Genomic DNA, 27,599 nt, shown 5'->3' on the forward strand with positions numbered 1-27,599 from the left:
TGTCATGGCAGTAGTAGCAGTAGTAGTAACTCACTACAGTATTACAGCTGTTTTGGTCATGGCAGTAGTAGCAGTAGTAGTAACTCACTACAATATTACAGCATTTCTGGTTATGGCAGTAGTAGTAACTCACTACAGTATTACAGCTGTTCTGGTCATGCCAGTTGTGGCAGTAGTAGAAACTCACTCCAGTATTACAGCTGTTCTGGTCATGGCAGTAGTAGTAACTCACTACAGTATTACAGCTGTTCTGGTCATGGCAGTAGTAGCAGTAGTAGTAACTCACTACAGTATTACAGCTGTTCTGGTCATGGCAGTAGTAGTAACTCACTACAGTATTACAGCTGTTCTGGTCATGGCAGTAGTAGCAGTAGTAGTAACTCACTACAGTATTACAGGTGTTCTGTTCATGGCAGTAGTAGTAACTCACTACAGTATTACAGCTGTTCTGGTCATGGCAGTAGTAGCAGTAGTAGTAACTCACTACAGTATTACAGCTGTTCTGGTCATGGCAGTAGTAGTAACTCACTACAGTATTACAGCTGTTCTGGTCATGGCAGTAGTAGTAACTCACTACACTATTACAGCATTTCTGGTCATGGCAGTAGTAGCAGTAGTAGTAACTCACTACAGTATTACAGCTGTTCTGGTCATGGCAGTAGTAGTAACTCACTACAGTATTACCGCTGTTCTGGTCATGGCAGTAGTAGCAGTAGTAGTAACTCACTACAGTATTACAGCTGTTCTGGTCATGGCAGTAGTAGCAGTAGTAGTAACTCACTACAGTATTACAGCTGTTCTGGTCATGGCAGTAGTAGCAGCAGTAGTAACTCACTACAGTATTACAGCTGTTCTGGTCATGGCAGTAGTAGTAACTCACTACAGTATTACAGCTGTTCTGGTCATGACAGTAGTAGTAACTCACTACAATATTACAGCATTTCTGGTCATGGCAGTAGTAGCAGTAGTAGTAACTCACTACAGTATTACAGCTGTTCTGGTCATGGCAGTAGTAGCAGTAGTAGTAACTCACTACAATATTACAGCATTTCTGTTTATGGCAGTAGTAGTAACTCACTACAGTATTACAGCTGTTCTGGTCATGCCAGTTGTGGCAGTAGTAGAAACTCACTCCTGTATTACAGCTGTTCTGGTCATGGCAGTAGTAGTAACTCACTACAATATTACAGCATTTCTGGTTATGGCAGTAGTAGCAGTAGTAGTAACTCACTACAATATTACAGCATTTCTGGTTATGGCAGTAGTAGTAACTCACTCCAGTATTACAGCTGTTCTGGTCATGCCAGTTGTGGCAGTGATAACAGGGAACATATGGGGAGTTCGTTGGGATCGGGGGTGAATATGTTTTAGGCACATCTCCCCCAGGCATTGAGCACTGCTGTGTCAGTCTCACACGCACAAGCAAGCACTCACGCACTCACGCACGCATGCTCGCTCGCTGGATCTAGTGTAGGGGTAGAGGAGGGCTGGATCTGGTGGGGGGGTAGAGGAGGGCTGGATCTGGTGGGGGGGTAGAGGAGGGCTGGATCTGGTGGGTGGGTAGAGGAGGGCTGGATCTGGTGGGGGGGTAGAGGAGGGCTGGATCTAGTGTAGGGGTAGAGGAGGGCTGGATCTGGTGGGGGGGTAGAGGAGGGCTGGATCTAGTGTAGGGGTAGAGGAGGGCTAGATCTAGTGTAGGGGTAGAGGAGGGCTGGATCTAGTGTAGGGGTAGAGGAGGGCTGGATCTAGTGTAGGGGTAGAGGAGGGCTGGATCTGGTGTTGGGGTAGAGAAGGGCTAGAGCTGGTGGGTGGTAGAGGAGGGCTGGATCTGGTGTTGGGGTAGAGAAGGGCTAGAGCTGGTGGGTGGTAGAGGAGGGCTGGAGAGGGTGGCTGGAGAGGAGCTTCTACACCTGCATTGCTAGCTGTTTGGGGGTTTCGGCTGGGTTTCTGTACAGCACTTTGTGACCTCAGCAGATGTAAGAAGGGCTTTATAAATACATTTGATTGAAATTTGATTGATTGATTGGAGCTGGTGGGGTAGAGGAGCGCTGGAGCTTGTGGGGGGTAGAGGAGGGCTGGAGCTGGTGGGGGGTAGAGGAGGGCTGGAGCTGGTGGGGGGTAGAGTATGTGTGTATGTACAGCAAGAGGGCTGGATGGGGGTAAATGGACTGGGAATGTGTCCCGAATGGCACCCTCTTCTTTATTCCACCCAGTTCCTACTGTTTCCCTAGCTACCATCCAGTTAGGGTCTTTCAACCAGACTTCACTACTGACTGGAATATACCTAGCTACCCCTAGCTACTGTACACCTAGCTACTGTTTCCCTAGCTACTGTTTCCCTAGCTACCACCCAGTTTGAGCCTTTCAACTAGATTTCAGTACTGACTGTAATATACCTAGCTACCCCTAGCTACTGTACCCCTAGCTACCACCCGGTTAGAGCCCTAGTTACACCTAGCTACCACCCAGTTAGAGCCCTAGTTACACCTAGCTACCACCCAGTTAGAGCCTTAGCTACCCCTAGCTACCACCCAGTTAGAGCCCTAGTTACACCTAGCTACCACCCAGTTAGAGCCTTAGCTACCCCTAGCTACCACCCAGTTAGAGCCCTAGTTACACCTAGCTACCACCCAGTTAGAGCCCTAACTATCCCTAGGTACCACCTCGTTAAAGCCTTTTAAACTAGATTTCTGAAGTTATACTGACAGAGAGAGAGGGAAAGAGAGAGAGAGAGCTAGAGAGAGAGACCATGTGTTTGTGTTTGAGTTCCTCTCTCTCTCGCAATTCATTTTCAATTAAATGTAATTTAAGAGGCTTTATTGGCATGGGAAACATATGTTTACATTGCCACAGCAAGTGAAATAGATAATAAACAAATGTGAAATAAACAATAATACATCTATTCTCTTTCTATCTTTCTTACTTTCTGCCTCTACCCTCTGTCTACCCCCACCTTTCTGTCCCTGTCTCTCCCTTCCCCTGCCCTCTCCCCCCTCTCAAATAATTTTGCTTTAGAAAATTGAAAAGGCAATTTGTGACTAAATGCCGGGAATTATTTAAAGAGACATTGGGGAGCATTAAATGGCTATTGAAGGAGTACTAATAAAAGCATCACTATAATTGCTTTCATCTCTTCCACTAACACAGTTTTTTATGTTTTTTTTGCTGTAATTGTGGAGTGAGGGAGTGTAGTGGGGAGTGAGGGAGTGTAGGGGTAGTGAGGGAATGTAGGGGGAGTGAGTGTAGGGGGAGAGAGGGAGTATAGGGGGGATTGAGGGAGTATAGGGGGGATTGAGGGAGTATAGGGGGGATTGAGGGAGTATAAGGGGGGGGTGAGGGAGTGTAGGGGGAGTGAGGGAATGTAGGAGAGAGAGAGTATAGGGGAGAGTGAGATAGTATGGGGGGAGTGAGGGAGTGTAGGGGGAGTGAAGGACTGTAGGGGAGAGTTTGGGAGTGTAAGGGGGTGAGGGAATGTACGGGGAGTGAGTGTAGAGAGATGTGGGTGTAGGGGGAGAGAGGGAGTGAAGGTGGAGTGAGAGTGGGTAGGGGGAGTGAGGTAGTGAATTACTTACTGTAGCTTTAATGGTCTCAGTTGATACAATCTGGTGTTAACTCTCGGCTTCCTTTGAAATGACATTTATAAACCAGAGGAACGTCCTAGTTTCCGTAATCTGGTGTGACACACTACAAGTGTTTCTAATTGGGGAAGCTAGAAGTAGCTTTTGGCTGTGGGATGTGCTCACTGCTTACTCAGTGTTAGAGTGATTGGGCAGAGAGAAAAAGGGAGGGAGATAGAGAGGTGGGTGAAAGAGTGAATGAGAGAAAGAGAGAGAGAGAGAGAGAGAGAGAGAGAGAGAGAGAGAGAGAGAGAGAGAGAGAGAGAGAGAGAGAGAGAGAGAGAGAGAGAGAGAGAGAGAGAGAGAGAGAAAGAAAGAAAGAGAGGTTATGCTGACTGGATAATCTCATGCAGTGTGCTGCTGTACTGTGCTGTAGGGTTGAGCCTCCAACCAGCTGCTCCCTTCAAAGCAGCTCAGAAAGAGAGAGGCAGATTGAGAAATAGAGAGAGAGTGGGTGGAGAGAGAGAAGGAAATGTATGAACATATTAGAGACACATATTTCCCTCAGATTACACAGATCCACAAAGATTTAGAAAACAATCCCAATTTTGATTAACTCCCATATCTAGTGGGTGAAAAACCACAGTGTGCCATCACAGCAGCATGATTTGTGACCTGTTGCCACAAGAAAAGGGCAACCAGTGAAGAACAAACAAGAACAAATACAACCCATTTTTATGTTTACAGTGCCTTTCAAAAGTGTTCACCCCCTTGGCATTTTTCAAATTTTGTTTCATTACAACCTTTAATTTAAATATATTTCTATTTGGATTTCATGTAATGGTGAAGTGAAATGAAGAAATTCTACAAAATTAAAACAGAGAAGTGGTGTGTGCATATGTATTCACCCCCTCTGCTATGAAGCCCCTAAATAAGATCTGGTGCAACCAATTACCTTCAGAAGTCACATAATTAGTTAAATAAAGACCACCTGTGTGCAATCTAAGTGTCACATGATCTATCACATGATCTCAGTATATATACAGTTGTTCTGAAAGGCCCCAAAGTCTGCAATATCACTAAGCAATGGGCACCACCAAGCAAACGGCACTATGAAGACCAAGGAGCTCTGCGAACAGATCAGGGATAAAGTTGTGGGGAAGTACAGATCAGGGTTGGGTTATGAAAAATATCTGAAACTTTGAACATCCACGGAGCACCATTAAATCCATTATTAAAAAAAATGGAAATCATTTGGCACCACAACAAACCTGCTAAGAGAGGGCCACCCACCAAAACGCACGGACCAGGCAAGGAGGGCATTAATCAGAGAGGCAGCTCCACAGCGGGAGATTGGAGTATCTGTCCATAGGACCACTTTAAGTCGTACACTCCACAGAGCTGGGCTTTACGGAAGAGTGGCCAGAAAAAAAGCCATGGCTTAAAGAAACAAATAAGCAAACTAATTTCGTGTTCGCCAAAAGGCATGTGGGAGACTCCCCAAACATATGGAAGAAGGTACTCTGGTCAAATGAGACTAAAATGTAGCTTTTTGGCCATCAAGGAAAACGCTATTTCTCGCGCAAACCCAACACCTCTCATCACTCCGAGAACACCATCCCCACAGTGAAGCATGGTGGTGGCAGCATCATGCTGTGGGCATGTTTTTCATCGGCAGGGACTGGGAAACTGGTCAGAATTTAATAAGGAATGATAGATGGAGCTAAATACAGGGAAATTCTTGAGGGAAACCTGTTTGTCTTCCAGAGATTTGAGACTGGAATGGAGGTTCACCTTCCAGCAGGACAATGACCCTAAGCATACTGCTAAAGCAACACTGGAGCTGTTTAAGGGGAAACATTTAATCTTCTTGGAATGGCCTAGTCAAAGCCCAGACCTCAATCCAATTGAGAATATGTGGTATGACTTAAAGATTGCTGTACACCAACGTAACCCATCCAACTTGAAGGAGCTGGAGCAGTTTTGCCTTGAATAATGGGCAAAAATCCCAGTGCCTAGATGTGCCAAGCTAATAGAGACAAACCCCAAAAGAAATGGAGCTGTAATTGCTTCAAAGGTGGCTCTACAAAGTATTAACTTTGGGGGGGTGAATAGTTATGCACGCTCAAGTTTTCAGTTTTTTTTTGTCTTATTTCTTGTTCTGTCACAAAAAACGAATATTTGGCATCTTCAAAGTGGTAGGCATGTTGTGTAAATCAAATGATACAAACCCCCCAAAAACCCATTTTAATTCCAGTTTGTGAGGCAACAAAATAGGAAAAATGCCAAGGGGGTGAATACTTTTGCAAGCCAGTGTATTTATTTCACCTTTTGTACTTTAACTAATTGCACATAATATGGCATTTGAAATGTCTTTATTTTTTGGGAACTTTTGTGAGTGTAATGTTTACTGTTAATTAGTATTGTTTATTTCACTTTGTGTATTATCTACTTCACTTGCTTTGGCAATGTTAGCATATGTTTCCATTGCCAATAAAGCCCTTAAATTGAGAGAGAGAGAGAGAGTAGAAGAGAAGATTAGCTTGCCTGAGCCAACACACCACATAAAGCACTCCTGTGTACATGACTGGGAGCTAAGAACCTTCAATAATATGACTAGAGCTCATTACAACACATGCCTGACCTGTGTCGGGGGCAGAGATGGTGTGACAATGACAAGGCACGGAACAGACACACAGTATTGAACATATTTTTGGTATTAGTTGATTCCATTTGGTTTATTCTTGTTTGATGCAAAACACTGAACCAATCCGTATCAATCAGATCTGAATGCCATATACATTTTGACAAGTTTATACTCCTACCTTCTGATTGGACTCTAAATCACCAATTATTAAACTGATGAGTAGGTTAAGTTTTAAACTGTGCTTTGGGGCACACAGCAATATACAGATGGTCTCTCTCATTACCCGGAAGTCACAATAGCCATGCTGATATAAAAATAATAAGGAGAAAAGCGTCAGTAAATAACTGAGTTGGTTTATTCAGAGAACACACAAGGTAGTCTTTTAACAAAGGCAATCAGTAAAAAACATTGCTCAGCCCCCTGAGTTATTTGCATTACCGAACCAATATGTAGCCTACTCATGTTTTTATTATTTTGTTAAATCCAGATATCAGTGGCTAAACAGAAATAAATATTGATTGTGGACGTTGTTGTAACACTTGATTAGAATTGATAACTATATGTATAGTGACAAGGAAATCGATTCAGACAGCATTATACTGAGTATTACTTCCTTGTAATGTCTCCGATTTGATTAGCTCACTATTTCCTTTCATTGTGTAAACATAATCAGAGGGTATCTACAGTTCAGTGGCAACGCGTGGATGTGGTCATCATGATCATCCTCACCACCATCATCATAATCATCATCATCATTATCAACACCATCATCACCACCATCATCATCGCCATCATCATCATCATCTCCATCATCACCAACATCATCACCATCACCAGCATCATCATCATCAGCATCATCATCGTCATCGTCATCGTCATCGTCATCATCATCATCATTACCATCATCATCTTCTTCATCACTACATAAACACAATGACTCTTACACTTTGCTGTTCTTTATAAAGCAACCAAACATCTGCTTTGGAATATACAAGACACTTCCTTCTCATCAAGACACACTTCCTTCTCATCAAGACACACTTCCTTCTCATCAAGACACACTTCCTTCTCATCATGACACACTTCCTTCTCAGCAAGACACACTTCCTTCTCATCAAGATAAACGTCCTTCTCATCAAGAAACATTTCCTTCTCATCTATAAAACCTTATTTTCTCTTTCTTTTTTGTGTCAACAGGAAAAAGGAAACATTGCAGTTATATTTAATGTTGGAACGGACGACATAAATATCGAGGAGACAGCAAAGTTTGTAAATGATGGAAAGTACCATATAGTGAAGTTTACACGGAGTGGCGGTAACGCCACACTACAGGTGGATGACCTACCTGTCATAGAGCGCTATCCCACAGGTAAGACACCCACGCCTTATTACCTTCCCAGCATCCTCTGCTCACAGTGCTCTCTACCACACTTTGAATGTACCTGTACTTGAAATGACCAAAAAGGGTATCCTAACTGTTGTCAGGAGGTTTAAAAAATGGTGGGCTATTTATAAATGGTGTATGACATGTTTTTGGTTGGTGTGCCATATATATACTGTGCTTCTTTCTCATAATAATACTGTCCGTTTTTTATACAGTAACCTTTGAAATGTCAACATGTCAGTAGAATGATGACTTGTGTGTCTTGAATTCACAACATTTGAACTACTAAAAGGCTTTGACAAAGGCTACAGAGGATCCAAGTCAGATGAATGATTTAATGTCTTGTTATATGTGACAGCATTTGTCATGTTCCCACATATAGGCTACTCTAACCAGGAAGTGAACGTGTTCTGTTACCCAGGAACACCCATAGCTTTCACAGAAGTAAGTCAAGACAGCAAATTGAAATTGCCAAATTCTAGTGGATTATGAAGTATTTAGCCATATTTTAAATGGTGAAATTATGGCATGGGGTGGCATTTTATTTCCATGAAAATGTCCTACTGTCCACTAGGGGTAATGCGAGCATCTATTAGCATCTAGTTTAAACCGCGAGCTACAGCTCAGAGGATTGTGGGTTCAATCCCAGTGCTAGTTTTGTTTTGAAATGTTTGTTTTTCCATTTTAACCTTATCGCAAACCTTAACCACTCGGAATCAATGCCTAATCTTAACCCTAATGTCTAACTCTCTGAATTAATCAACTTAACACTAATGCCAAAATTTCGGAATGAAATCCTAATTTCAACCGTCAAGGTTAGTTTCAGTTTAACTTGTGCGCAGTTTGACTGACAGCTAACATACGTCAAAATATGCCGGAATTAAAACAGCACCACAGATGGCCGCACATGCCAGAATTAAAAGGGCTGGCAATGCCATATCTCTGTTGCTGCAAGTATGCCAGTTTCTTTGGAGATTGTTTTGCAAAATTGTCTACTCTAAACAAATTACAATTAATACAGAGAATACAGTATGGTCTTAAAATCCCATTAATTGACATAACGGTTGGAATATTTGAACTGGCATGTCACTTCCTGTGATGTCACTTTCTGTAAATATTAATGTCTATCCTCTGGACAAATATTATGTAGGTAGACTCAATGATAATCTATGTTTGTCTGCAACAGCAAACAGTTTCACTGTATTCTTATGGTATAAGATGTATAAGATAGAATATGAACATATTGCCCACTCTCTGTCATGACAGTTCTCAGGAAAAGACCCTTTGGAGGAGGGGACTAGTTTATAGGAGAGGGGCCTAAAACAAGGGGAGAAATTGCGAAAGGGGCCTTGCTCATATGGGTGGAGCCTGCCTGGTATGTGAGGATCCTGGTGCATAGGGGAGGGGCCTAGCTCATAGGATCAGGATCGCCTGAGTTTAACTCAACCATCTTGGCATGAGGACAAACCAGAGATGATTTCAACCTGTCCGCTCTCCTCTCCTCCTTCTCTAATGTGTGTTGACCTTTTCAGGCGGCCCAGTGCATTCACCAACACTAAAGAGGGGTTTTATGGCTGGGGACAGATTCGCTCGTCACTCTTCGCCTCAGGCAGACGGGGGAAATGAATGTCTTGTGACGTGCAACAAACATGGAGGAACAAAGCATTCACCGCAGGGTTAATAGACTGATGGCTGTATAGTTTTTATAGGATATGTGGTTGCTATAGGATCTATGGTTGCTATAGGATCTTAGCTGTGCAGGAGAGAGACTCACTGACACACAGACGGACAGGCACACAGACGGGCAGAAAACATCGACAGACAGAAACACACACACAAACACACATACACACACACAAACACACATACACACACACACACAAACACACATACACACACACACACAAACACACATACACACACACACACACACACAAACACACATACACACATACACACATACACACATACACACACACACACACACACACACACACACACACACACACACACACACACACACACACACACACACACACACACACACACACACACACACACACACACACATCAATACACTAAATCTTTTGGATACTTGAAAAGATAAAGATAGCTTTTTATTGCATCTTGAGACAGCCATTTTGGGGCAAAAAAATACAAAAATACAAAAAAAGAGTAGATAACTTGTTGCACAGAGTGACGTCTAAAAGGAAGTAGATGAATTTAGTTGAAGGTTGGTTAGCTCTCTAATGAATTCAGAGCTGCATGTTTTCATTTGGTGTGAGGGGAGGAGTAATTAACCAAGGATATTTCTCAACGGCAGATTAAACTCACCGGCTCAATGGAGGAAATCAAGACAAAACAAAGAATCAAGAAAAAACAACAAAATACATGTCAACAACTCCTCCTGAATGTCTTTGAGTCAGAATTCATTGTCTGTCTAAATCTGCAATAGGATTGAAGCCAATCATTTGTTAAATAAAATATATTATTTTACTTTAATTAATTTGTCACCATTTGTTTCAGTGGTATAACAAAAACATCTAGAAGGCAATTATGTCATTGTTATTATGTAAGTAAGGACACAATCGTTAAGACTTCATATCAGTGAATTCTAATTCAAATACTAGTCAGCTAAACATTCACTTTCAGATATAATTTTCTGTTTTATTTCTTAGCTACTATATTGGAATGGCCTTCATTATCAAACATGCAATTGAATAACATGTAAAACAGTTACTATTTGGAATTGATTAAAGATAAGTGTAGCTACAGCTTGTTTCCAATTGAAATAGTTTCTTTAGGTCAATTACATGTAAGTGCATGGTGAATGCAGACACCTTATTCAGAAGCTTTGGTTGGTCTTTTTATAGAACTCATTCACACAGACTAGACACGTATTAAGCACACACAAACATTATTGAAATTTCCCCATTTCCAAAACTCCTACGACAGACCTGTTTATTTTCTCTCTTCATTTTGACTTGACATGAAGTTCAGTATAATGTCCTGAAATGAGGACAACTTCAGACTAAAGTTTTTAAAAGTCAGCGCAATAAAATAAAAAATAAATCACGAGAGATGAATTAGATTTTGTGCCACTTAGTCAAAACTTGATTGACTCTGTGTCTCAAAGAACGACTGATAAACCACCAGAATGAAACAACCAAATAAATGAGGGAGGGAAGAGCAGTGGAAGAGATAAGAAGAAGAAGAAGAAGAACTTGTACATATTCTTGTATTTCACATCAAGCAGAGTAAAAACATGTTATAGTTATATAGTAGTATACATCAACAGAGCCAAGATAGTCCTACTGGTGTCCCTCATTGTAATTCTATGAAAGGAAATCATTATACAAAATAACATCAAACATGGATATGCAGTGTAGGTCATTTTGAATTTCCAAACAAGATCTAATCAACAGACACACATTCAAATCCACTTATAGTTGTTTGGAGATATGAGGGGATGAGGGGGGAAACCCCGAGGGGGTTTTTCAACTGACTGCTCCGTCGTGACGTCGGCCCGCTAGCTGTCTAGAGCACATCGGACTGTTAGCTTAAGAGGCCCATCGCGCAAATTCTTTGGCCACTATACCTATTTTTCCAATTGGCATGGTTTACCACACGAGCCCTGCAGATCAATCCTCTGAACTGGAAGCCCCCAACAGAGGCTAGCCAGCTAACTAGCTACTAGCTAGTGGTCAGCTAGCCCCTGCTAGCAGTCATCAGCTACCTTTAGCCCGGACAACTCTCGCCAGTCTGCACAGCGCGACTCAAACCAGAGCAAATAACTCTGTGTTGTTGTTTGTATCCCACTGCTTTGCTTTATCTTGGCCAGGTCGCAGTTGTAAATGAGAATTTGTTCTCAATTAGCCTACCTGGTTAAATAAAGGTGAAATAAAAAAATTAAAAAATGTCTCATTTGATTCTGATGAACATATATTAGTTCCATTTCTTACCAGATTCAAGTGTTAACTGCAAGTTAACTACCTATCAAATATGAATGAATTTAGCTATACACAAATAGGACAACTTCCTATATAAATGGTGCTCTGCGTGAGGATTATCTGAACAGAACAGGATTTATCCAAGCCCACCTCTCTCTCTGTTGCTCTGTACTATACAGCATCCCCTTCCCTTTCCCCCCAGCCCTCTGCCCCATTCATAATCTATATTATTCCTATATGGTTTAATGAGCCTTCATTAATACCTTGGTCGGTCTGGTTGTGTCCAAAATGGTACCTTATTCCCTATATAGGAGTCCGATTCCCTATTCCCTATATAGTGGCACTCCACTGGATTCCAGTCGAAGCTCGCATCCACTACAAGACCATGGTGCTTAGCTACATAGCAGCAAGAGGAACTGCCCCTCCCTACCTACACCTCCCTACCAGGCTATGCTCAAACCCTACACACCCAACCCGGGCACTACCCGTACAGGAGGGCAGATTCTGCTCAGCCCAGGTCAAGCTCTTCTCTGTCCTGGCACCTCAATGGTGAAATATTTTTTGTTCCTAATTCAACACTTGCACATGACTCCTTCAAAAGAGAAGGATAGAGAAAGATGGGGAGAGAGAGAGAGAAAGAGAGAGAGAGAGAAAGAGAAAGAGAGAGAGAGAAAGAGAGAGAGAGAAAGAGAGAGAGAGAAAGAGAGAGAGAGAGAGCAATGGGCTGAGACAAGGATGCAGCTTAAGCCCCACCCTCTTCAACATATACGTATATCAACGAAATGGCGAGGGCACTAGAACAGTTTGCAGCACCCGGCCTCGCCCTACTAGAATCTTAAGTCAAATCTTTACTGTTTGCTGATGAGCTGGTGCTTCTGTCCCCAACCAAAGGGGGGCCTACAGCAGCACCTAGATCTTCTGCACAGATTCTGTCAGACCTGGGCCTTGACAGTAAATCTCAATAAGGCAAAACAAATGGTGTTCCAAAAAATATCCAGTTGCCAGGACTACAAATACAAATTCCATCTAGACACCTAACCTTAGAGCACACAAAAACTATACATACCTTGCCCTAAACATCAGCGCAACAGGTAACTTCCACAAAGCTGTGAACGATCTGAGAGATAAGGCAAGAAGGGCCTTTTATGCCATCAAAAGGAACATTAAATTCGACATACCAATTAGGATCTGGCTAAAATAAAAATACCTTCACCAGTAATAGAACCCATTGCCCTTTATGGTTGTGAGGTCTGGGGTCCGTTCACCAACCAATAATTCACAAAATGGGACAATCTCCAAATTGGGACTCTGCATACAGATTTCGACAAAAATAATGCATGCAGAGCAGAATTAGGCCAATATCTGCTGACTTTCTAAATCCAGGAAAAAGACGTTCAATTCTACAACCACCTAAAATGAAGTGATTCCCAAACCTTCCATAACAAAGCCATAACCTACAGAGAGATGAACCTGGAGAAGAGTCCCCTAAGCAAGCTGGTCCTGGGGCTCTGTTCACAAACACAAACATACCCCACAGAGCACCAGGACAGCAACACAATTAGTCCCAACCAAATCATGAAAAAACAACACAAATAATTACTTGACACATTGGAAAGAATTAACAAAAAAACAGAGCAAGCTAGAATGCTATTTGGCCCTAAACAGAGAGTACACAGTGGCAGAATACCTGACCACTGTGACTGACCCAAACTTAAGGAAAGCTTTGACTATGTACAGACTCAGTGAGCATAGCCTTGCTATTGAGAAAGGCTGCCATTGGCAGACATGGCTCTCAAGAGAAGACAGGCTATGTGAACACTGCCCACTAAATGAGGTGGAAACTGAGCCACACGTCCTGACCTCCTGACAAATGTTTGACCATATTAGAGACACATATTTCCATCAGATTACACAGATCCACAAAGAATTTGAAAACAAATTGAATTTTGATAAACTCCCATGTCTATTGGGTGAAATACCACAGTGTGCCATCACAGCAGCAAAATGTGTGACCTGTTGCCACAAGAAAAGGGCAACCAGTGAAGAACAAACATCATTGTAAATACAATCCATATTTATATTTATTTATTTTCCCTTTTGTACTTTAACTATTTGCACATACTATAACATTTGAAATGTCTTTATTCTTTTGGAACTTTTGTAGTGTAATGTTTACTGTAAAAGTTTTTGTTTATTTCACTTTTGTTTATTATCTAGTTCACTTGCTTTGGCAATGTACATTTGAAGACAGAAGTTTACATACCCCGTAGCCAAATACATTTAAAATCAGTTTGTCACAATTTCTAACATTTAATCTTAGTAAAAATTCTCTGTCTTAGGTCAGTTAGGATCACCACTTTATTTTAAGAAATTGAAATGTCAGAATAATAATTGAATTATTTATTTCAGCTTTTATTTCTTTCATCACATGGCCAGTGGGTCAGAAGTTTACATACAGTCAATTAGTATTTGGTAGCATTGCCTTTAATTTTTTTAACTTGGGTCAAACGTTTTGGGTAGCCTTCCACAAGCTTCCCACAATATTTTGGGTGAATTTTGGCCCATTCCTCCTGACAGAGCTGGTGGAACTGAGTCAGGTTTGCAGGCCTCCTTGCTCACACACACTTTTTCAGTTAAGCCCACACGTTTTCTATAGGATTGAGGTCAGGGCTGTGTGATGGCCACTCCAATACCTTGACTTGTTGTCCTTAAGTTATTTTGCCACAACTTTGGAAGTATGCTTGGGGTCATTGTCCATTTGGAAGACACATTTGTGACCAAGCTTTAACTTCCTGACTGATGTCTTGAGATGTTGCTTCAATATATCCACATAATTTTCTTGCCTCATGATGCCATCTATTTTGTGAAGTGCACCAGTCCCTCCTGCAGCAAAGCACCCCCACTATATGATGCTGCCACCCCCGTGCTTCACGGATGGGATGGTGTTCTTCGGCTTGCAAGCATCCCTCTTTTTCCTTCAAACATAACGATGGTCATTATGGCCAAACAGTTCTATTTTTGTTTCATCAGACCAGAGGACATTTCTCCAAAAAGTACGATATTTGTCGCCATGTGCAGTTGCAAACCATAGTCTGGCTTTTTTATGGCGGTTTTGGAGCAGTGGCTTCTTCTTTGCTGAGCGGCTATTCAGATTATGTCGACATAGGACTCGTTTTACTGTGGATCTAGATACTTTGTACTTGTTTCCTCCAGCATCTTCACAAGGTCCTTGCTGTTGTTCTGGGATTGATTTGCACTTTTCGCACCAAAGTACATTCATCTCTAGGAGACAGAACGCGTCTCCTTCCTCAGCGGTAAAAGTGAACGTGGAGCCTTCAGGTGTTTGGAAATTGCTCCCAAGGATGAACCAGGCTTGTGGAGGTCTGCAATTTCTTTTATGAGGTCTTGGCTGATTAATTTAGATTTTCCCATGATGTCAAGCAATGAGGCACTAAGTTTGATGGTAGTCCTTAAAATGCATCTACAGGTACACCTCCATTTTGACAAAAATTATGTCAATTAGCCTATCAGAAGCTTCTAAAGCCATGACATAATTTTCTGGAATTTTCCAAGCTGTTTAAAGGAACAGTCAAATTAGTGTAACGGGTGTCTAGATCTTCCTCCTCCTCGGACGAGGAGAGGAGAGAAGGATCGGAGGACCAAAATGCAGCGGGTTGTGAATACATAATGATTTATTAAAGTAAACGACGAAATACGAAAACAAACACTTGGAAGGATTACAAAATAACAAAAACGAACGTAGACTGACCTAAACCATGAGAACTTACATATAACACGAAGAACGTAGGAACAGGTACAGACTATAACAAACGAACGAACAAACGCTACAGTCCCGTGTGGTGCGCAGACACAGACACGGAAGACAATCACCCACAAACAAACAGTGTGAACACGCCTACCTTAATATGACTCTCAATCAGAGGAAATGAAAACCACCTGCCTCTAATTGAGAGCCATATCAGGTCACCCTTATACAAACATAGAAACATATAACATAGACTACCCACCCAAACTCACGCCCTGACCGTCAAACACATACAAAATAACAGAAAACCGGTCAGGAACGTGACATAACCCCCCCCTCAAGGTGCGTACTCCGAACGCACCACCAAAAGTCTAGGGGAGGGTCTGGGTGGGCATCTGACCACGGTGGTGGCTCAGGCTCTGGGCGAGGTCCCCACCCCACCATAGTCAATCCCAGCTTACGTCTCCCCCTTAGAATGACCACCCTCATTATACACCCACTTAGGTTAAGGGGCAACACCAAGATAAAGGACAGCTCCGGGACGAGGTAGCTCAGGACAGAGGGATAGCTCAGGACAGAGGGATAGCTCAGGACAGAGGGATAGCTCAGGATAGAGAGGTAGCTCAGGATAGAGAGGTAGCTCAGGATAGAGAGGTAGCTCAGGATAGAGGGGCAACTCCGGACTGAAGGGCAGCTCCGGACAGAGAGACAGCTCTGGACTGAGGGGCAGTTCTGGATAAATAGCCGCTCTGGGCTGAGGGACAGCTCATGACTGGCTGACGGCTCTGGACGCTCATGGCTGGCTGACGGCTCTGGACGCTCATGGCTGGCTGACGGCTCTGGACGCTCATGGCTGGCTGACGGCTCTGGACGCTCATGGCTGGCTGACGGCTCTGGACGCTCATGGCTGGCTGACGGCTCTGGACGCTCATGGCTGGCTGACGGCTCTGGACGCTCATGGCTGGCTGACGGCTCTGGCTGATCCTGTCTGGCGGAAGGCTCTGGCTGATCCTGTCTGGCGGAAGGCTCTGACTGATCCTGTCTGGCGGAAGGCTTTGGCGGCTCCTGTCTGGCGGAAGGCTCTGGCGGCTCCTGTCGGGCGGAAGGCTCTAGCGGCTCCTGTCTGGCGGAAGGCTCTAGCGGCTCCTGTCTGGCTGACGGCTCTGTAGGCTCATGGCAGACGGGCGGCTTTGCAGGCTCATGGCAGACGGGCGGCTTTGAAGGCTCAGTACCGACGGGCGGCTTTGAAGGCTCAATACAGACGGGCAGTTCATGCGGCGCTTGGCAGACGAACAGTTCAGACGGCGTTGGGCAGACGGACAGTTCAGGCGCCGTTGGGCAGACGGGCAGTTCAGGCGCTGCTGGGCAGACGGGCAGTTCAGGCGCCGCTGGGCAGACGGCAGACTCTGGCCGGCTGAGACGCACTGTAGGCCTGGTGCGTGGTACCGGAACTGGAGGTACCGGGCTGAGGGCACGCACCTTCAGGCTAGTGCGGGGAACAACAACAGGGCACACTGGACTCTCAAGGCGTACTATAGGCCTGGTGCGTGGTACCGGCACTGGTGGTACCGGGCTGAGGGCACGCACATCAGGGCGAGTACGGGGAGAAGGAACAGTGCGTACAGGGCTCTGGAGACACCCTGGAAGCCTGGTGCGTGGTGCCGGAACTGGAGGTACCGGGCTAAGGACACGCACCTTCAGGCTAGTGCGGGGAACAACAACAGGGCACACTGGACTCTCGATGCGCACTATAGGCCTGGTGTGTGGTACCGGAACTGGAGGTACCGGGCTGAGGGCACGCACCTCAGGGCGAGTGCGAGGAGAATGAACAGTGCGTACAGGGCTCTGGAGACGCACAGGAGGCTTGGTGCGTGGTGCCGGGACTGGAGGCACTGGGCTGGAGACACACACCATAGGGCTAGTGCGTGGAGGAGGAACAGGGCTCTGGAGACGCACTGGAAACCTGGTGCGTGGTGTAGGCACTGGTGGTACTGGCCTGGAGCGGGGAGGTGGCGCCGGAAATACCGGACCGTGCAGGCGTACTGGCTCCCTTGAGCACTGAGCCTGCCCAACCTTACCTGGTTGTATGCTCCCCGTCGCCCGACCAGTGCGGGGAGGTGGAATAACCCGCACCGGGCTATGTAGGCGAACCGGGGACACCATGCGTAAGGCTGGTGCCATGTAAGCCGGCCCGAGGAGACGTACTGGTGGCCAGATATGTAGGGCCGGCTTCATGACATCCGGCTCAATACTCAATCTGGCCCGGCCGATACGAGGAGCTGGTATGTACCGCACCGGGCTGTGCACACGTACAGGAGACACCATGCGCTCTACTGCGTAACATGGTGTCTGCCCGTACTCTCGCTCTCCGCGGTAAGTACAGGGAGTGGGCGCAGGTCTCCTACCTGACTTCGCCACTCTCCCTTCTAGCCCCCCCCAAGAAATTTTTGGGGTTTACTCACAGGCTTCCAGCCACGTCTCCTTGCTGCCTCCTCATACCACCGCTCCTGGGCTTTAGCTGCCTCCCTCTCTTCCCGAGAGCGGCGATTCTCTCCTGTCTGAGCCCAGGGTCCTTTTCCAGCCAATATTTCCTCCCATGTCCATGAGTCCTGGTTTCGCTGTTGTGCTCTCCCCCGTCGCTTGGTCCTAGGTTGGTGGGTGATTCTGTAACGGGTGTCTAGATCTTCCTCCTCCTCGGACGAGGAGAGGAGAGAAGGATCGGAGGACCAAAATGCAGCGGGTTGTGAATACATAATGATTTATTAAAGTAAACGACGAAATACGAAAACAAACACTTGGAAGGATTACAAAATAACAAAAACGAACGTAGACTGACCTAAACCATGAGAACTTACATATAACACGAAGAACGTAGGAACAGGTACAGACTATAACAAACGAACGAACAAACGCTACAGTCCCGTGTGGTGCGCAGACACAGACACGGAAGACAATCACCCACAAACAAACAGTGTGAACACGCCTACCTTAATATGACTCTCAATCAGAGGAAATGAAAACCACCTGCCTCTAATTGAGAGCCATATCAGGTCACCCTTATACAAACATAGAAACATATAACATAGACTACCCACCCAAACTCACGCCCTGACCGTCAAACACATACAAAATAACAGAAAACCGGTCAGGAACGTGACAATTAGGGTATGTACACTTCTGACCCACTGGATTTGTAATACAGTGAATTATAAGTGAAATAATCTGTCTGTAAACAATTGTTGGAAAAATGACTTGTGTCATGCCAAACTATAGTCTGTTAACAAGAAATTTGTGGAGTGGTTGAAAAACGAGTTTTAATAACTCCAACCTAAGTGTATGTAAACTTCTGACTTCAACTGTAAATATGTTTTTCCCATGCCAGTAAAGCTCCTTAAATTGAAAATGAAAATTGGGAGAGAGAGAAAGACAAATGGCTAAAAGGGTAAAGGAATGGAGGGAGACCACCATTGAGAGTGAGAGACAAACAGAGAGAAAGAAAGAGACAGGGGGAGGAAGGAGAACATATTGGATGGGATGGAGGGGACCACCATTGAGAAAAGCAGGGTGGGGATAATTGCACCACTTGTGCCTGTACACCGCTCCCTCGTGTAATCTCATTAAAATGTCCCATTCTGCCTACTTAACGACCCATTAGACTGTCCTTAGCCCAATTATCAGAGGGTCTGTGCGTCCCAAATGACACTATTACTTCTCCAATATAGTATGTAGTACTTTGAGCCCTGGTCAAAAGTAGTGCACTATAAGGGGAACAGGGTGTCCTTTGGGATGCTGTCGCAGACTTCGTATTATATGGAGTATATGCAGCCTCAGAAATCAGACCCTCTTTCTTCTCCAGAGTCTGGGCCATGGAAGTAATACCATTACAATGGTGCTGTCAAGCCCAGAGGGTACTGTAGCAGGGTAGTACACTACTCTATTGGAGGGAACAGCTAGTGCTGAAAGCCTGTCTACCACACAGCAGACAAAGTTAATGGAGTAGGGCGCAATGGCCTTATTATTCGACTCTTATCAGAGCATGATGGACAAACAAAGATACCTCTCTTTAACTCTGGTCTCTCTTCCTCTCTCTCTCTCTCTCTCTCCATACCTCCCTCTCTCTCTTTAACTCTGGTCTCTCTTCCTCACTCTCTCTCTCTCCATCCCTCCCTCTCTCTCTTGGACTCTGGTCTCTCTTTCCCTCTCTCTCTCTAAATCCCTCCCTCTCTCTTTAACTCTGGTCTCTTTCCCTCTCTCTCTTTAACTGGTCTCTCTCTCCATCCATTCCTCTCTATCTTACTCTCTGGTCTCTCTTACCCTCTCTCTCTATTTCTCTCTCTCATTACTGCTCAGTCTTCATCTCACTCTCTCTCTCTCTCTCTCTTCCTCTCTCTCTTTAACTCTGGTCTCTTCCTCTCTCTCTCTCTCTCTCTCTCTCTCTCTCTCTCTCTCCTCTCGATCTCTTTCTCATATCTCCCATTTCACTCCAATTCCCCCTCTCCATCCCTTCTCCTCTCAGGGTCAGCAGAACCCCCCCCACACACACACACACGCACATACACAAAAAAGACACACACACTCACACACGGTATGCTGTCTCTGTGAGCTCCTGCTTAATTATTTCCCAGGCCTCCCTCTAAATGAACAGTGGAAGAAACCATTTGCATATCTTGTTCATTTAATGTGGAGAGGAGAGCTAGAGAGCGTTGTTAGAAGAGCTTGTAGCGAGATAAAGGCTGGGTCTTATCTGAGCACTTTATTAACACAGAAAACAAATAGCACGGACAAGCCAGGTCATCTGGGACTGGGGGGACAGTGTGTGCAGCTCAGTCTAAATCACTGCTGTCTGGTGGGGGGAGATAAGGTAGAGGCTGGTCCCTGTCCCGCTTTTCCAGTCCCAATCTCCATCCAGCAGCAGGGTAGCCAGACCAGGCCCAGATCAACCTGTACACTGTTTAGAACAGAATGAATGGGTGTTGTGATAAAAACCAGAGGACAACATTGTTTTGTTAATGAACAAAAAAAAAATTATCCCTGGATGGGATAGATTTCGTAACCTGAGCTTTAGTATAGAAAGAGAAAATGGAAGGAGAGGACCCAATGGTCCATAATAACAATGCAAAGAAGAACGATAGTGTCTGGTCTCCTGCAGTATATCTACAGTATGTGTACTACTCAGTACCCTTTCTGGTTCTACCTTCTGCCTCAACGTCACTTTGACATGTAAGGTGCTCATTGGACACAAATGAAAAGTATTGTGTGTGTGTGTTCGTGTGTGTGTTTGTGTGTGTGTTTGTGTGTGCATGGCTTGTGTGTATGCCACATCTTTGTTTGTCTCTTCACTTCACCCTCCAAAGCCTCTCTCTCTCTCTCTCTCTCTCTCTCTCTCTCTCTCTCTCTCTCTCTCTCTCTCTCTCTCTCTCTCTCTCTCTCTGTCTCTCTCTCTCTCTCTCTCTCTCTCTCTCTCTCTCTCTCTCTCTGTCTCTCTCTCTCTCTCTCTCTCTCTCTCTGTCTCTCTCTCTGTCTCCCTCTCTCTCTCAATTTTCAATTCAATTCAATTCAAGGGGCTTTATTGGCATGGGAAACATGTGTTAACATTGCCAAAGCAAGTGAGGTAGCAATACACAAAAGTGAAACAAACAATACAAATTAACAGTAAACATTACACATACAGAAGTTTCAAAACAATAAAGACATTACAAATGTTATATTATATATATACAGTGTTGTAACAATGTACAAATGGTTAAAGCACACAAGTTAAAATAAATAAGCATAAATATGGGTTGTATTTACAATGGTGTTTGTTCTTCACTGGTTGCCCTTTTCTTGTGGCAACAGGTCACAAATCTTGCTGCTGTGATGGCACACTGTGGAATTTCTCCCAGTAGATATGGGAGTTTATCAAAATTGGATTTGTTTTCAAATTCTTTGTGGATCTGTGTAATCTGAGGGAAATATGTCTCTCTAATATGGTCATACATTGGGCAGGAGGTTAGGAAGTGCAGCTCAGTTTCCACCTCATTTTGTGGGCAGTGTGCACATAGCCTGTCTTCTCTTGAGAGCCATGTCTGCCTACGGCGGCCTTTCTCAATAGCAAGGCTATGCTCACTGAGTCTGTACATAGTCAAAGCTTTCCTTAAGTTTGGGTCAGTCACAGTGGTCAGGTATTCTGCCACTGTGTACTCTCTGTTTAGGGCCAAATAGCATTCTAGTTTGCTCTGTTTTTTTGTTAATTCTTTCCAATGTGTCAAGTAATTATCTTTTTGTTTTCTCATGATTTGGTTGGGTCTAATTGTGCTGTTGTCCTGGGGCTCTGTGGGGTGTGTTTGTGTTTGTGAACAGAGCCCTAGGACCAGCTTGCTTAGGGGACTCTTCTCCAGGTTCATCTCTCTGTAGGTGATGGTTTTGTTATGGAAGGTTAGGGAATCGCTTCCTTTTAGGTGGTTGTAGAATTTAACGTCTCTTTTCTGGATTTTGATAATTAGTGGGTATCGGCCTAATTCTGCTCTGCATGCATTATTTGGTGTTCTACGTTGTACACGGAGGATATTTTTGCAGAATTCTGCATGCAGAGTCTCAATTTGGTGTTTGTCCCATTTTGTGAAATCTTGGTTGGTGAGCGGACCCCAGACCTCACAACCATAAAGGGCAATGGGCTCTATGACTGATTCAAGTATTTTTAGCCAGATCCTAATTGGTATGTTGAAATTTATGTTCCTTTTGATGGCATAGAAGGCCCTTCTTGCCTTGTCTCTCAGATCGTTCACAGCTTTGTGGAAGTTACCTGTGGTGCTGATGTTTAGGCCGAGGTATGTATAGTTTTTTGTGTGCTCTAGGGCAACGGTGTCTAGATGGAATTTGTGGTCCTGGTGACTGGACCTTTTTTGGAACACCATTATTTTGGTCTTACTGAGATTTACTGTCAGGGCCCAGGTCTGACAGAATCTGTGCAGAAGATCTAGGTGCTGCTGTAGGCCCTCCTTGGTTGGTGACAGAAGCACCAGATCATCAGCAAACAGTAGACATTTGACTTCGGATTCTAGTAGGGTGAGACCGGGTGCTGCAGACTGTTCTAGTGCCCGCGCCAATTCGTTGATATATATGTTGAAGAGGGTGGGGCTTAAGCTGCATCCCTGTCTCACCCCACGACCCTGTGTGAAGAAATGTGTGTGTTTTTTGCCAATTTTAACCGCACACTTGTTGTTTGTGTACATGGATTTTATAATGTCGTATGTTTTACCCCCAACACCACTTTCCATCAATTTGTATAGCAGACCCTCATGCCAAATTGAGTCGAAGGCTTTTTTGAAATCAACAAAGCATGAGAAGACTTTGCCTTTGTTTTGGTTTGTTTGGTTGTCAATTAGGGTGTGTAGGTTGAATACATGGTCTGTTGTACGGTAATTTGGTAAAAAGCCAATTTGACATTTGCTCAGTACATTGTTTTCATTGAGGAAATGTACAAGTCTGCTGTTAATGATAATGCAGAGGATTTTCCCAAGGTTACTGTTGACGCATATTCCACGGTAGTTATTGGGGTCAAATTTGTCTCCACTTTTGTGGATTGGGGTGATCAGTCCTTGGTTCCAAATATTGGGGAAGATGCCAGAGCTAAGGACGATGTTAAAGAGTTTTAGTATAGCCAATTGGAATTTGTTGTCTGTATATTTGATCATTTCATTAAGGATACCATCAACACCACAGGCCTTTTTGGGTTGGAGGGTTTTTATTTTGTCCTGTAACTCATTCAAGGTAATTGGAGAATCCAGTGGGTTCTGGTAGTCTTTAATAGTTGATTCTAGGATTTGTATTTGATCATGTATATGTTTTTGCTCTTTATTCTTTGTTATATAGCCAAAAAGATTGGAGAAGTGGTTTACCCATACATCTCCATTTTGGATAGATAATTCTTCGTGTTGTTGTTTGTTTAGTGTTTTCCAATTTTCCCAGAATTGGTTAGAGTCTATGGAGTCTTCAATTACATTGAGCTGATTTCTGACGTGCTGTTCCTTCTTTTTCCGTAGTGTATTTCTGTATTGTTTTAGTGATTCACCATAGTGAAGGCGTAGACTCAGGTTTTCCGGGTCTCTATGTTTTTGGTTGGACAGGTTTCTCAATTTATTTCTTAGATTTTTGCATTCTTTATCAAACCATTTGTCATTGTTGTTCATTTTCTTCGGTTTTCTATTTGAGATTTTTAGATTTGATAGGGAAGCTGAGAGGTCAAATATACTGTTAAGATTTTCTACTGCCAAGTTTACACCTTCACTATTGCAGTGGAACATTTTACCCAGGAAGTTGTCTAAAAGGGATTGAATTTGCTGTTGCCTAATTGTTTTTTGGTAGGTTTCCAAACTGCATTCCTTCCATCTATAGCATTTCTTAATGTTACTCAGTTCCTTTGGCTTTGATGCCTCATGATTGAGTATTGCTCTGTTCAAGTAGACTGTGATTTTGCTGTGGTCTGATAGGGGTGTCAGTGGGCTGACTGTGAACGCTCTGAGAGACTCTGGGTTGAGGTCAGTGATAAAGTAGTCTACAGTGCTACTGCCAAGAGATGAGCTATAGGTGAACGTACCATAGGAGTCCCCTCGAAGCCTACCATTGACTATGTACATACCCTATGTACATTCTCTCTCTCTCTCTCTCTCTCTCTCTCTCTCTCTCTCTCTCTCTCTCTCTCTCTCTCTCTCTCTCTCTCTCTCTCTCTCTCTCTCTCTCTCTCTCTCTCTCTCTCTCTCTCTCTCTCTCTCTCTCTTGCACTCTCTCTTTGTGTCTCTCTCTCTCTCTTTGTGTCTCTCTCTCCCTCTCGCTCTCTCTCTCTCTCTCTCTCTCGCTCTATTTAAATTCAATTTAAGGACTTTATTGGCATGGGAAACATATGTTAACATTGCCAAAGCAAGTGAAGTAGATAATAAACAAAAGTAAATAGACAATACTAATTAACAATTAACATTACACTCACAGAAGTTCCAAAAGAATAAAGACATGTCATAGTATGTGCCCATAGTTAAATTACAAAGCAAAAATAAATAAACATAAATATGGGTTGTATTTACAATGGTGTTCGTTCTTCATTGGTTGCCCTTTTATTCTCTCTCTCAATTCAATGGGCTTTATAGGCATGGGAAAGCAAGTGAAATAGATAATAAACAAAAGTGAAATCTCTCTCTCCCAAGCCTCTCTCTCTCTCTCCCTCCCTCCCAAGCATCTCTCTGTCCCTCTCCCTCCCAAATCTCTCTCGCTCTCTCACAGGTCTTCTATTGTGTTTAAATGTCTTGGTGAAAAAGAGACTGTACAATTTTCTGAACCCTATCATTTGGAGAGAGATTACTCTTTTGTCAGAAGATAACAGGGAGTCATAAACATACAAATAAAATTGCAGCTTGTTACGAAATAAATCCAGGAGTAAGAATGTAATAAATGACATAACAAGAGTAGCTCTCTCCCGCAACGTGCTCTGCCTCGTCCTACACGACACACATCTTCCATCCCGCGCTCCATCCCTCCATCTTTCTTCACCCTCCCTCACTTCCCTGACCTCTCTGTCTTCCTCCTTCCTCAGCCCCGTGGCTTTAGAAGAATCTCCTCTCCTCCGTTCCGCTCCTCTCCTCCATTCCATTCCACTCCAGTCCTCGTTCCTCTCCAGTCCTCCGTTCCTCTCGTCCTTTCCGCTCCGCTCCTTTGTTCCACTCCTCTCCTCCGTTCCGCTCCTCTCATCCGTTCCGCTCCTCTCATCCGTTCCGCTCCGCTCCTCCGTTCCGCTCCTCTCCTCCGTTCCGCTCCTCTCCTCCTTTCCGCTCCTCTCCTCCGTTCCGCTCCTCTTCTCCGTTCCACTCCTCCCCTCTCAGCTCAAGGCAGCACTCTGCCTGACCGCTCTACTGATCGCTCCTCTCGTCTGTTCCACTCCTCTCCTCCGTTCCACTCCTCTCCTCCATTCTGCTCCTCTCCTCCGTTCCGCTCCTCTCCTCCGTTCCACTCCTCTCCTCTGTTCCGCTCCTCTCCTCCGTTCCGCTCCTCTCCTCCGTTCCACTCCTCTCCTCCGTTCCACTCCTCTCCTCCGTTCCGCTCCTCTCCTCCATTCCACTCCTCTCCTCTCAGGTCAAGGCAGCACTCTGCCTGACCGCTCTACTGATCGCTCCTCTCCTCCGTTCCACTCCTCTCCTCTGCTCCGCTCGTGTCCTCCGATCCGCTGCTCTCTTCTCAGAAAACAGGCACCTGACAGTACATGGGTGAAAAAGGTGGTCCAACCAACCAACAACACGTCACTGTGGTCCAACCAACCAGCATCCTGTCACTGTGGTCCAACCAACTAACCACCTGTCACTGTGGTCCAAACAACCAACCACCTGTCACTGTGGTCCAACCAACCAGCATCATGTCACTGTGGTCCAACCAACCAACAACATGTCACTGTGGTCCAACCAACCAACCACCTGTCACTGTGGTCCAACCAACCAACCACCTGTCACTGTGGTCCAACCAACCAGCATCATGTCACTGTGGTCCAACCAACCAGATCGTCACTGTGGTCCACCAACCAACAAAACAGTCACGTGGTCCAACCAACCAGAATCCTGTCACTGTGGTCCAACCAACAGCCTGTCACTGTGGTCCAACCAACAGCCTGTCACTGTGGTCCAACCAACCAACAACCTGTCACTGTGGTCCAACCAACATCCTGTCACTGTGGTCCAACCAACAACCTGTCACTGTGGTCTAACCAACCAACATCCTGTCACTGTGGTCCAACCAACCAGCATCCTGTCACTGTGGTCCAACCAACCAGCATCCTGTCACTGTGGTCCAACCAACATCCTGTCACTGTGGTCCAACCAACCAACAACTTGCCACTGTGGTCCAACCAACCAGCATCCTGTCACTGTGGTCCAACCAACCAGCATCATGTCACTGTGGTCCACCAACCAACAACTTGCCACTGTGGTCCAACCAACCAGCATCCTGTCACTGTGGTCCAACCAACCAGCATCCTGTCACTGTGGTCCAACCAACCAACAACATGTCACTGTGGTCCAACCAACCAGTATCCTGTCACTGTGGTCCAACCAACCAGTATCCTGTCACTGTGGTCCAACCAACCAACAACCTGTCACTGTGGTCCAACCAACAGCCTGTCACTGTGGTCCAACCAACCAGCATCCTGTCACTGTGGTCCAACCAACCAGCATCCTGTCACTGTGGTCCACCAACCAACAACATGTCACTGTGGTCCAACCAACCAGTATCCTGTCACTGTGGTCCAACCAACCAGTATCCTGTCACTGTGGTCCAACCAACCAACAACATGTCACTGTGGTCCAACCAACAGCCTGTCACTGTCATCCAACCAACCAGCATCCTGTCACTGTGGTCCAACCAACCAGTATCCTGTCACTGTGGTCCACCAACCAACAACATGTCACTGTGGTCCAACCAACCAGCATCCTGTCACTGTGGTCCAACCAACCAACAACATGTCACTGTGGTCCAACCAACCAGCATCCTGTCACTGTGGTCCAACCAACCAACAACATGTCACTGTGGTCCACCAACCAACAACATGTCACTGTGGTCCAACCAACCAGCATCCTGTCACTGTAGTCCAACCAACCAGCATCATGTCACTGTGGTCCAACCAACCAACAACATGTCACTGTGGTCCAACCAACCAGCATCCTGTCACTGTGGTCCAACCAACCAGCATCATGTCACTGTGGTCCAACCAACCAACAACATGTCACTGTGGTCCAACCAACCAGCATCCTGTCACTGTGGTCCAACCAACCAGCATCATGTCACTGTGGTCCACCAACCAACAACATGTCACTGTGGTCCAACCAACCAGCATCCTGTCACTGTGGTCCAACCAACCAGCATCATGTCACTGTGGTCCAACCAACCAACAACATGTCACTGTGGTCCAACCAACCAGCATCCTGTCACTGTGGTCCAACCAACCAGCATCATGTCACTGTGGTCCAACCAACCAGCATCCTGTCACTGTGGTCCAACCAACCAGCATCATGTCACTGTGGTCCACCAACCAACAACATGTCACTGTGGTCCAACCAACCAGCATCCTGTCACTGTGGTCCAACCAACCAACAACCTGTCACTGTGGTCCAACCAACCAACAACATGTCACTGTGGTCCAACCAACCAGCATCCTGTCACTGTGGTCCAACCAACCACCTGTCACTGTGGTCCAACCAACCAGCATTCTGTCACTGTGGTCCAACCAACAACCTGTCACTGTCATATATAAGGGATGAAGGTCCACCAGTAACCACACCCT

General features: G+C 44.9%; 1 protein-coding gene across 1 annotated transcript in view; it reads left to right on the forward strand.

The window, feature by feature from the left end:
• Window positions 1-4,669: 4,669 nt before the first annotated feature.
• LOC120043549 (neurexin-1a-beta-like) overlaps window positions 4,670-27,599 on the forward strand; it is a gene marked incomplete at its 3' end in the record, with an annotated part of 31,754 nt that continues 8,824 nt past the window's right edge. The window contains exons 1-2 of the mRNA XM_038988107.1: window positions 4,670-4,711; window positions 7,402-7,573. Coding sequence (XP_038844035.1) covers window positions 4,670-4,711; window positions 7,402-7,573 — 214 coding nt within the window. The remainder of the gene's footprint in view (window positions 4,712-7,401; window positions 7,574-27,599) is intronic.

Source organism: Salvelinus namaycush, unplaced genomic scaffold, assembly GCF_016432855.1.
Source record: "Salvelinus namaycush isolate Seneca unplaced genomic scaffold, SaNama_1.0 Scaffold954, whole genome shotgun sequence".
NCBI lineage: Eukaryota > Metazoa > Chordata > Actinopteri > Salmoniformes > Salmonidae > Salvelinus > Salvelinus namaycush.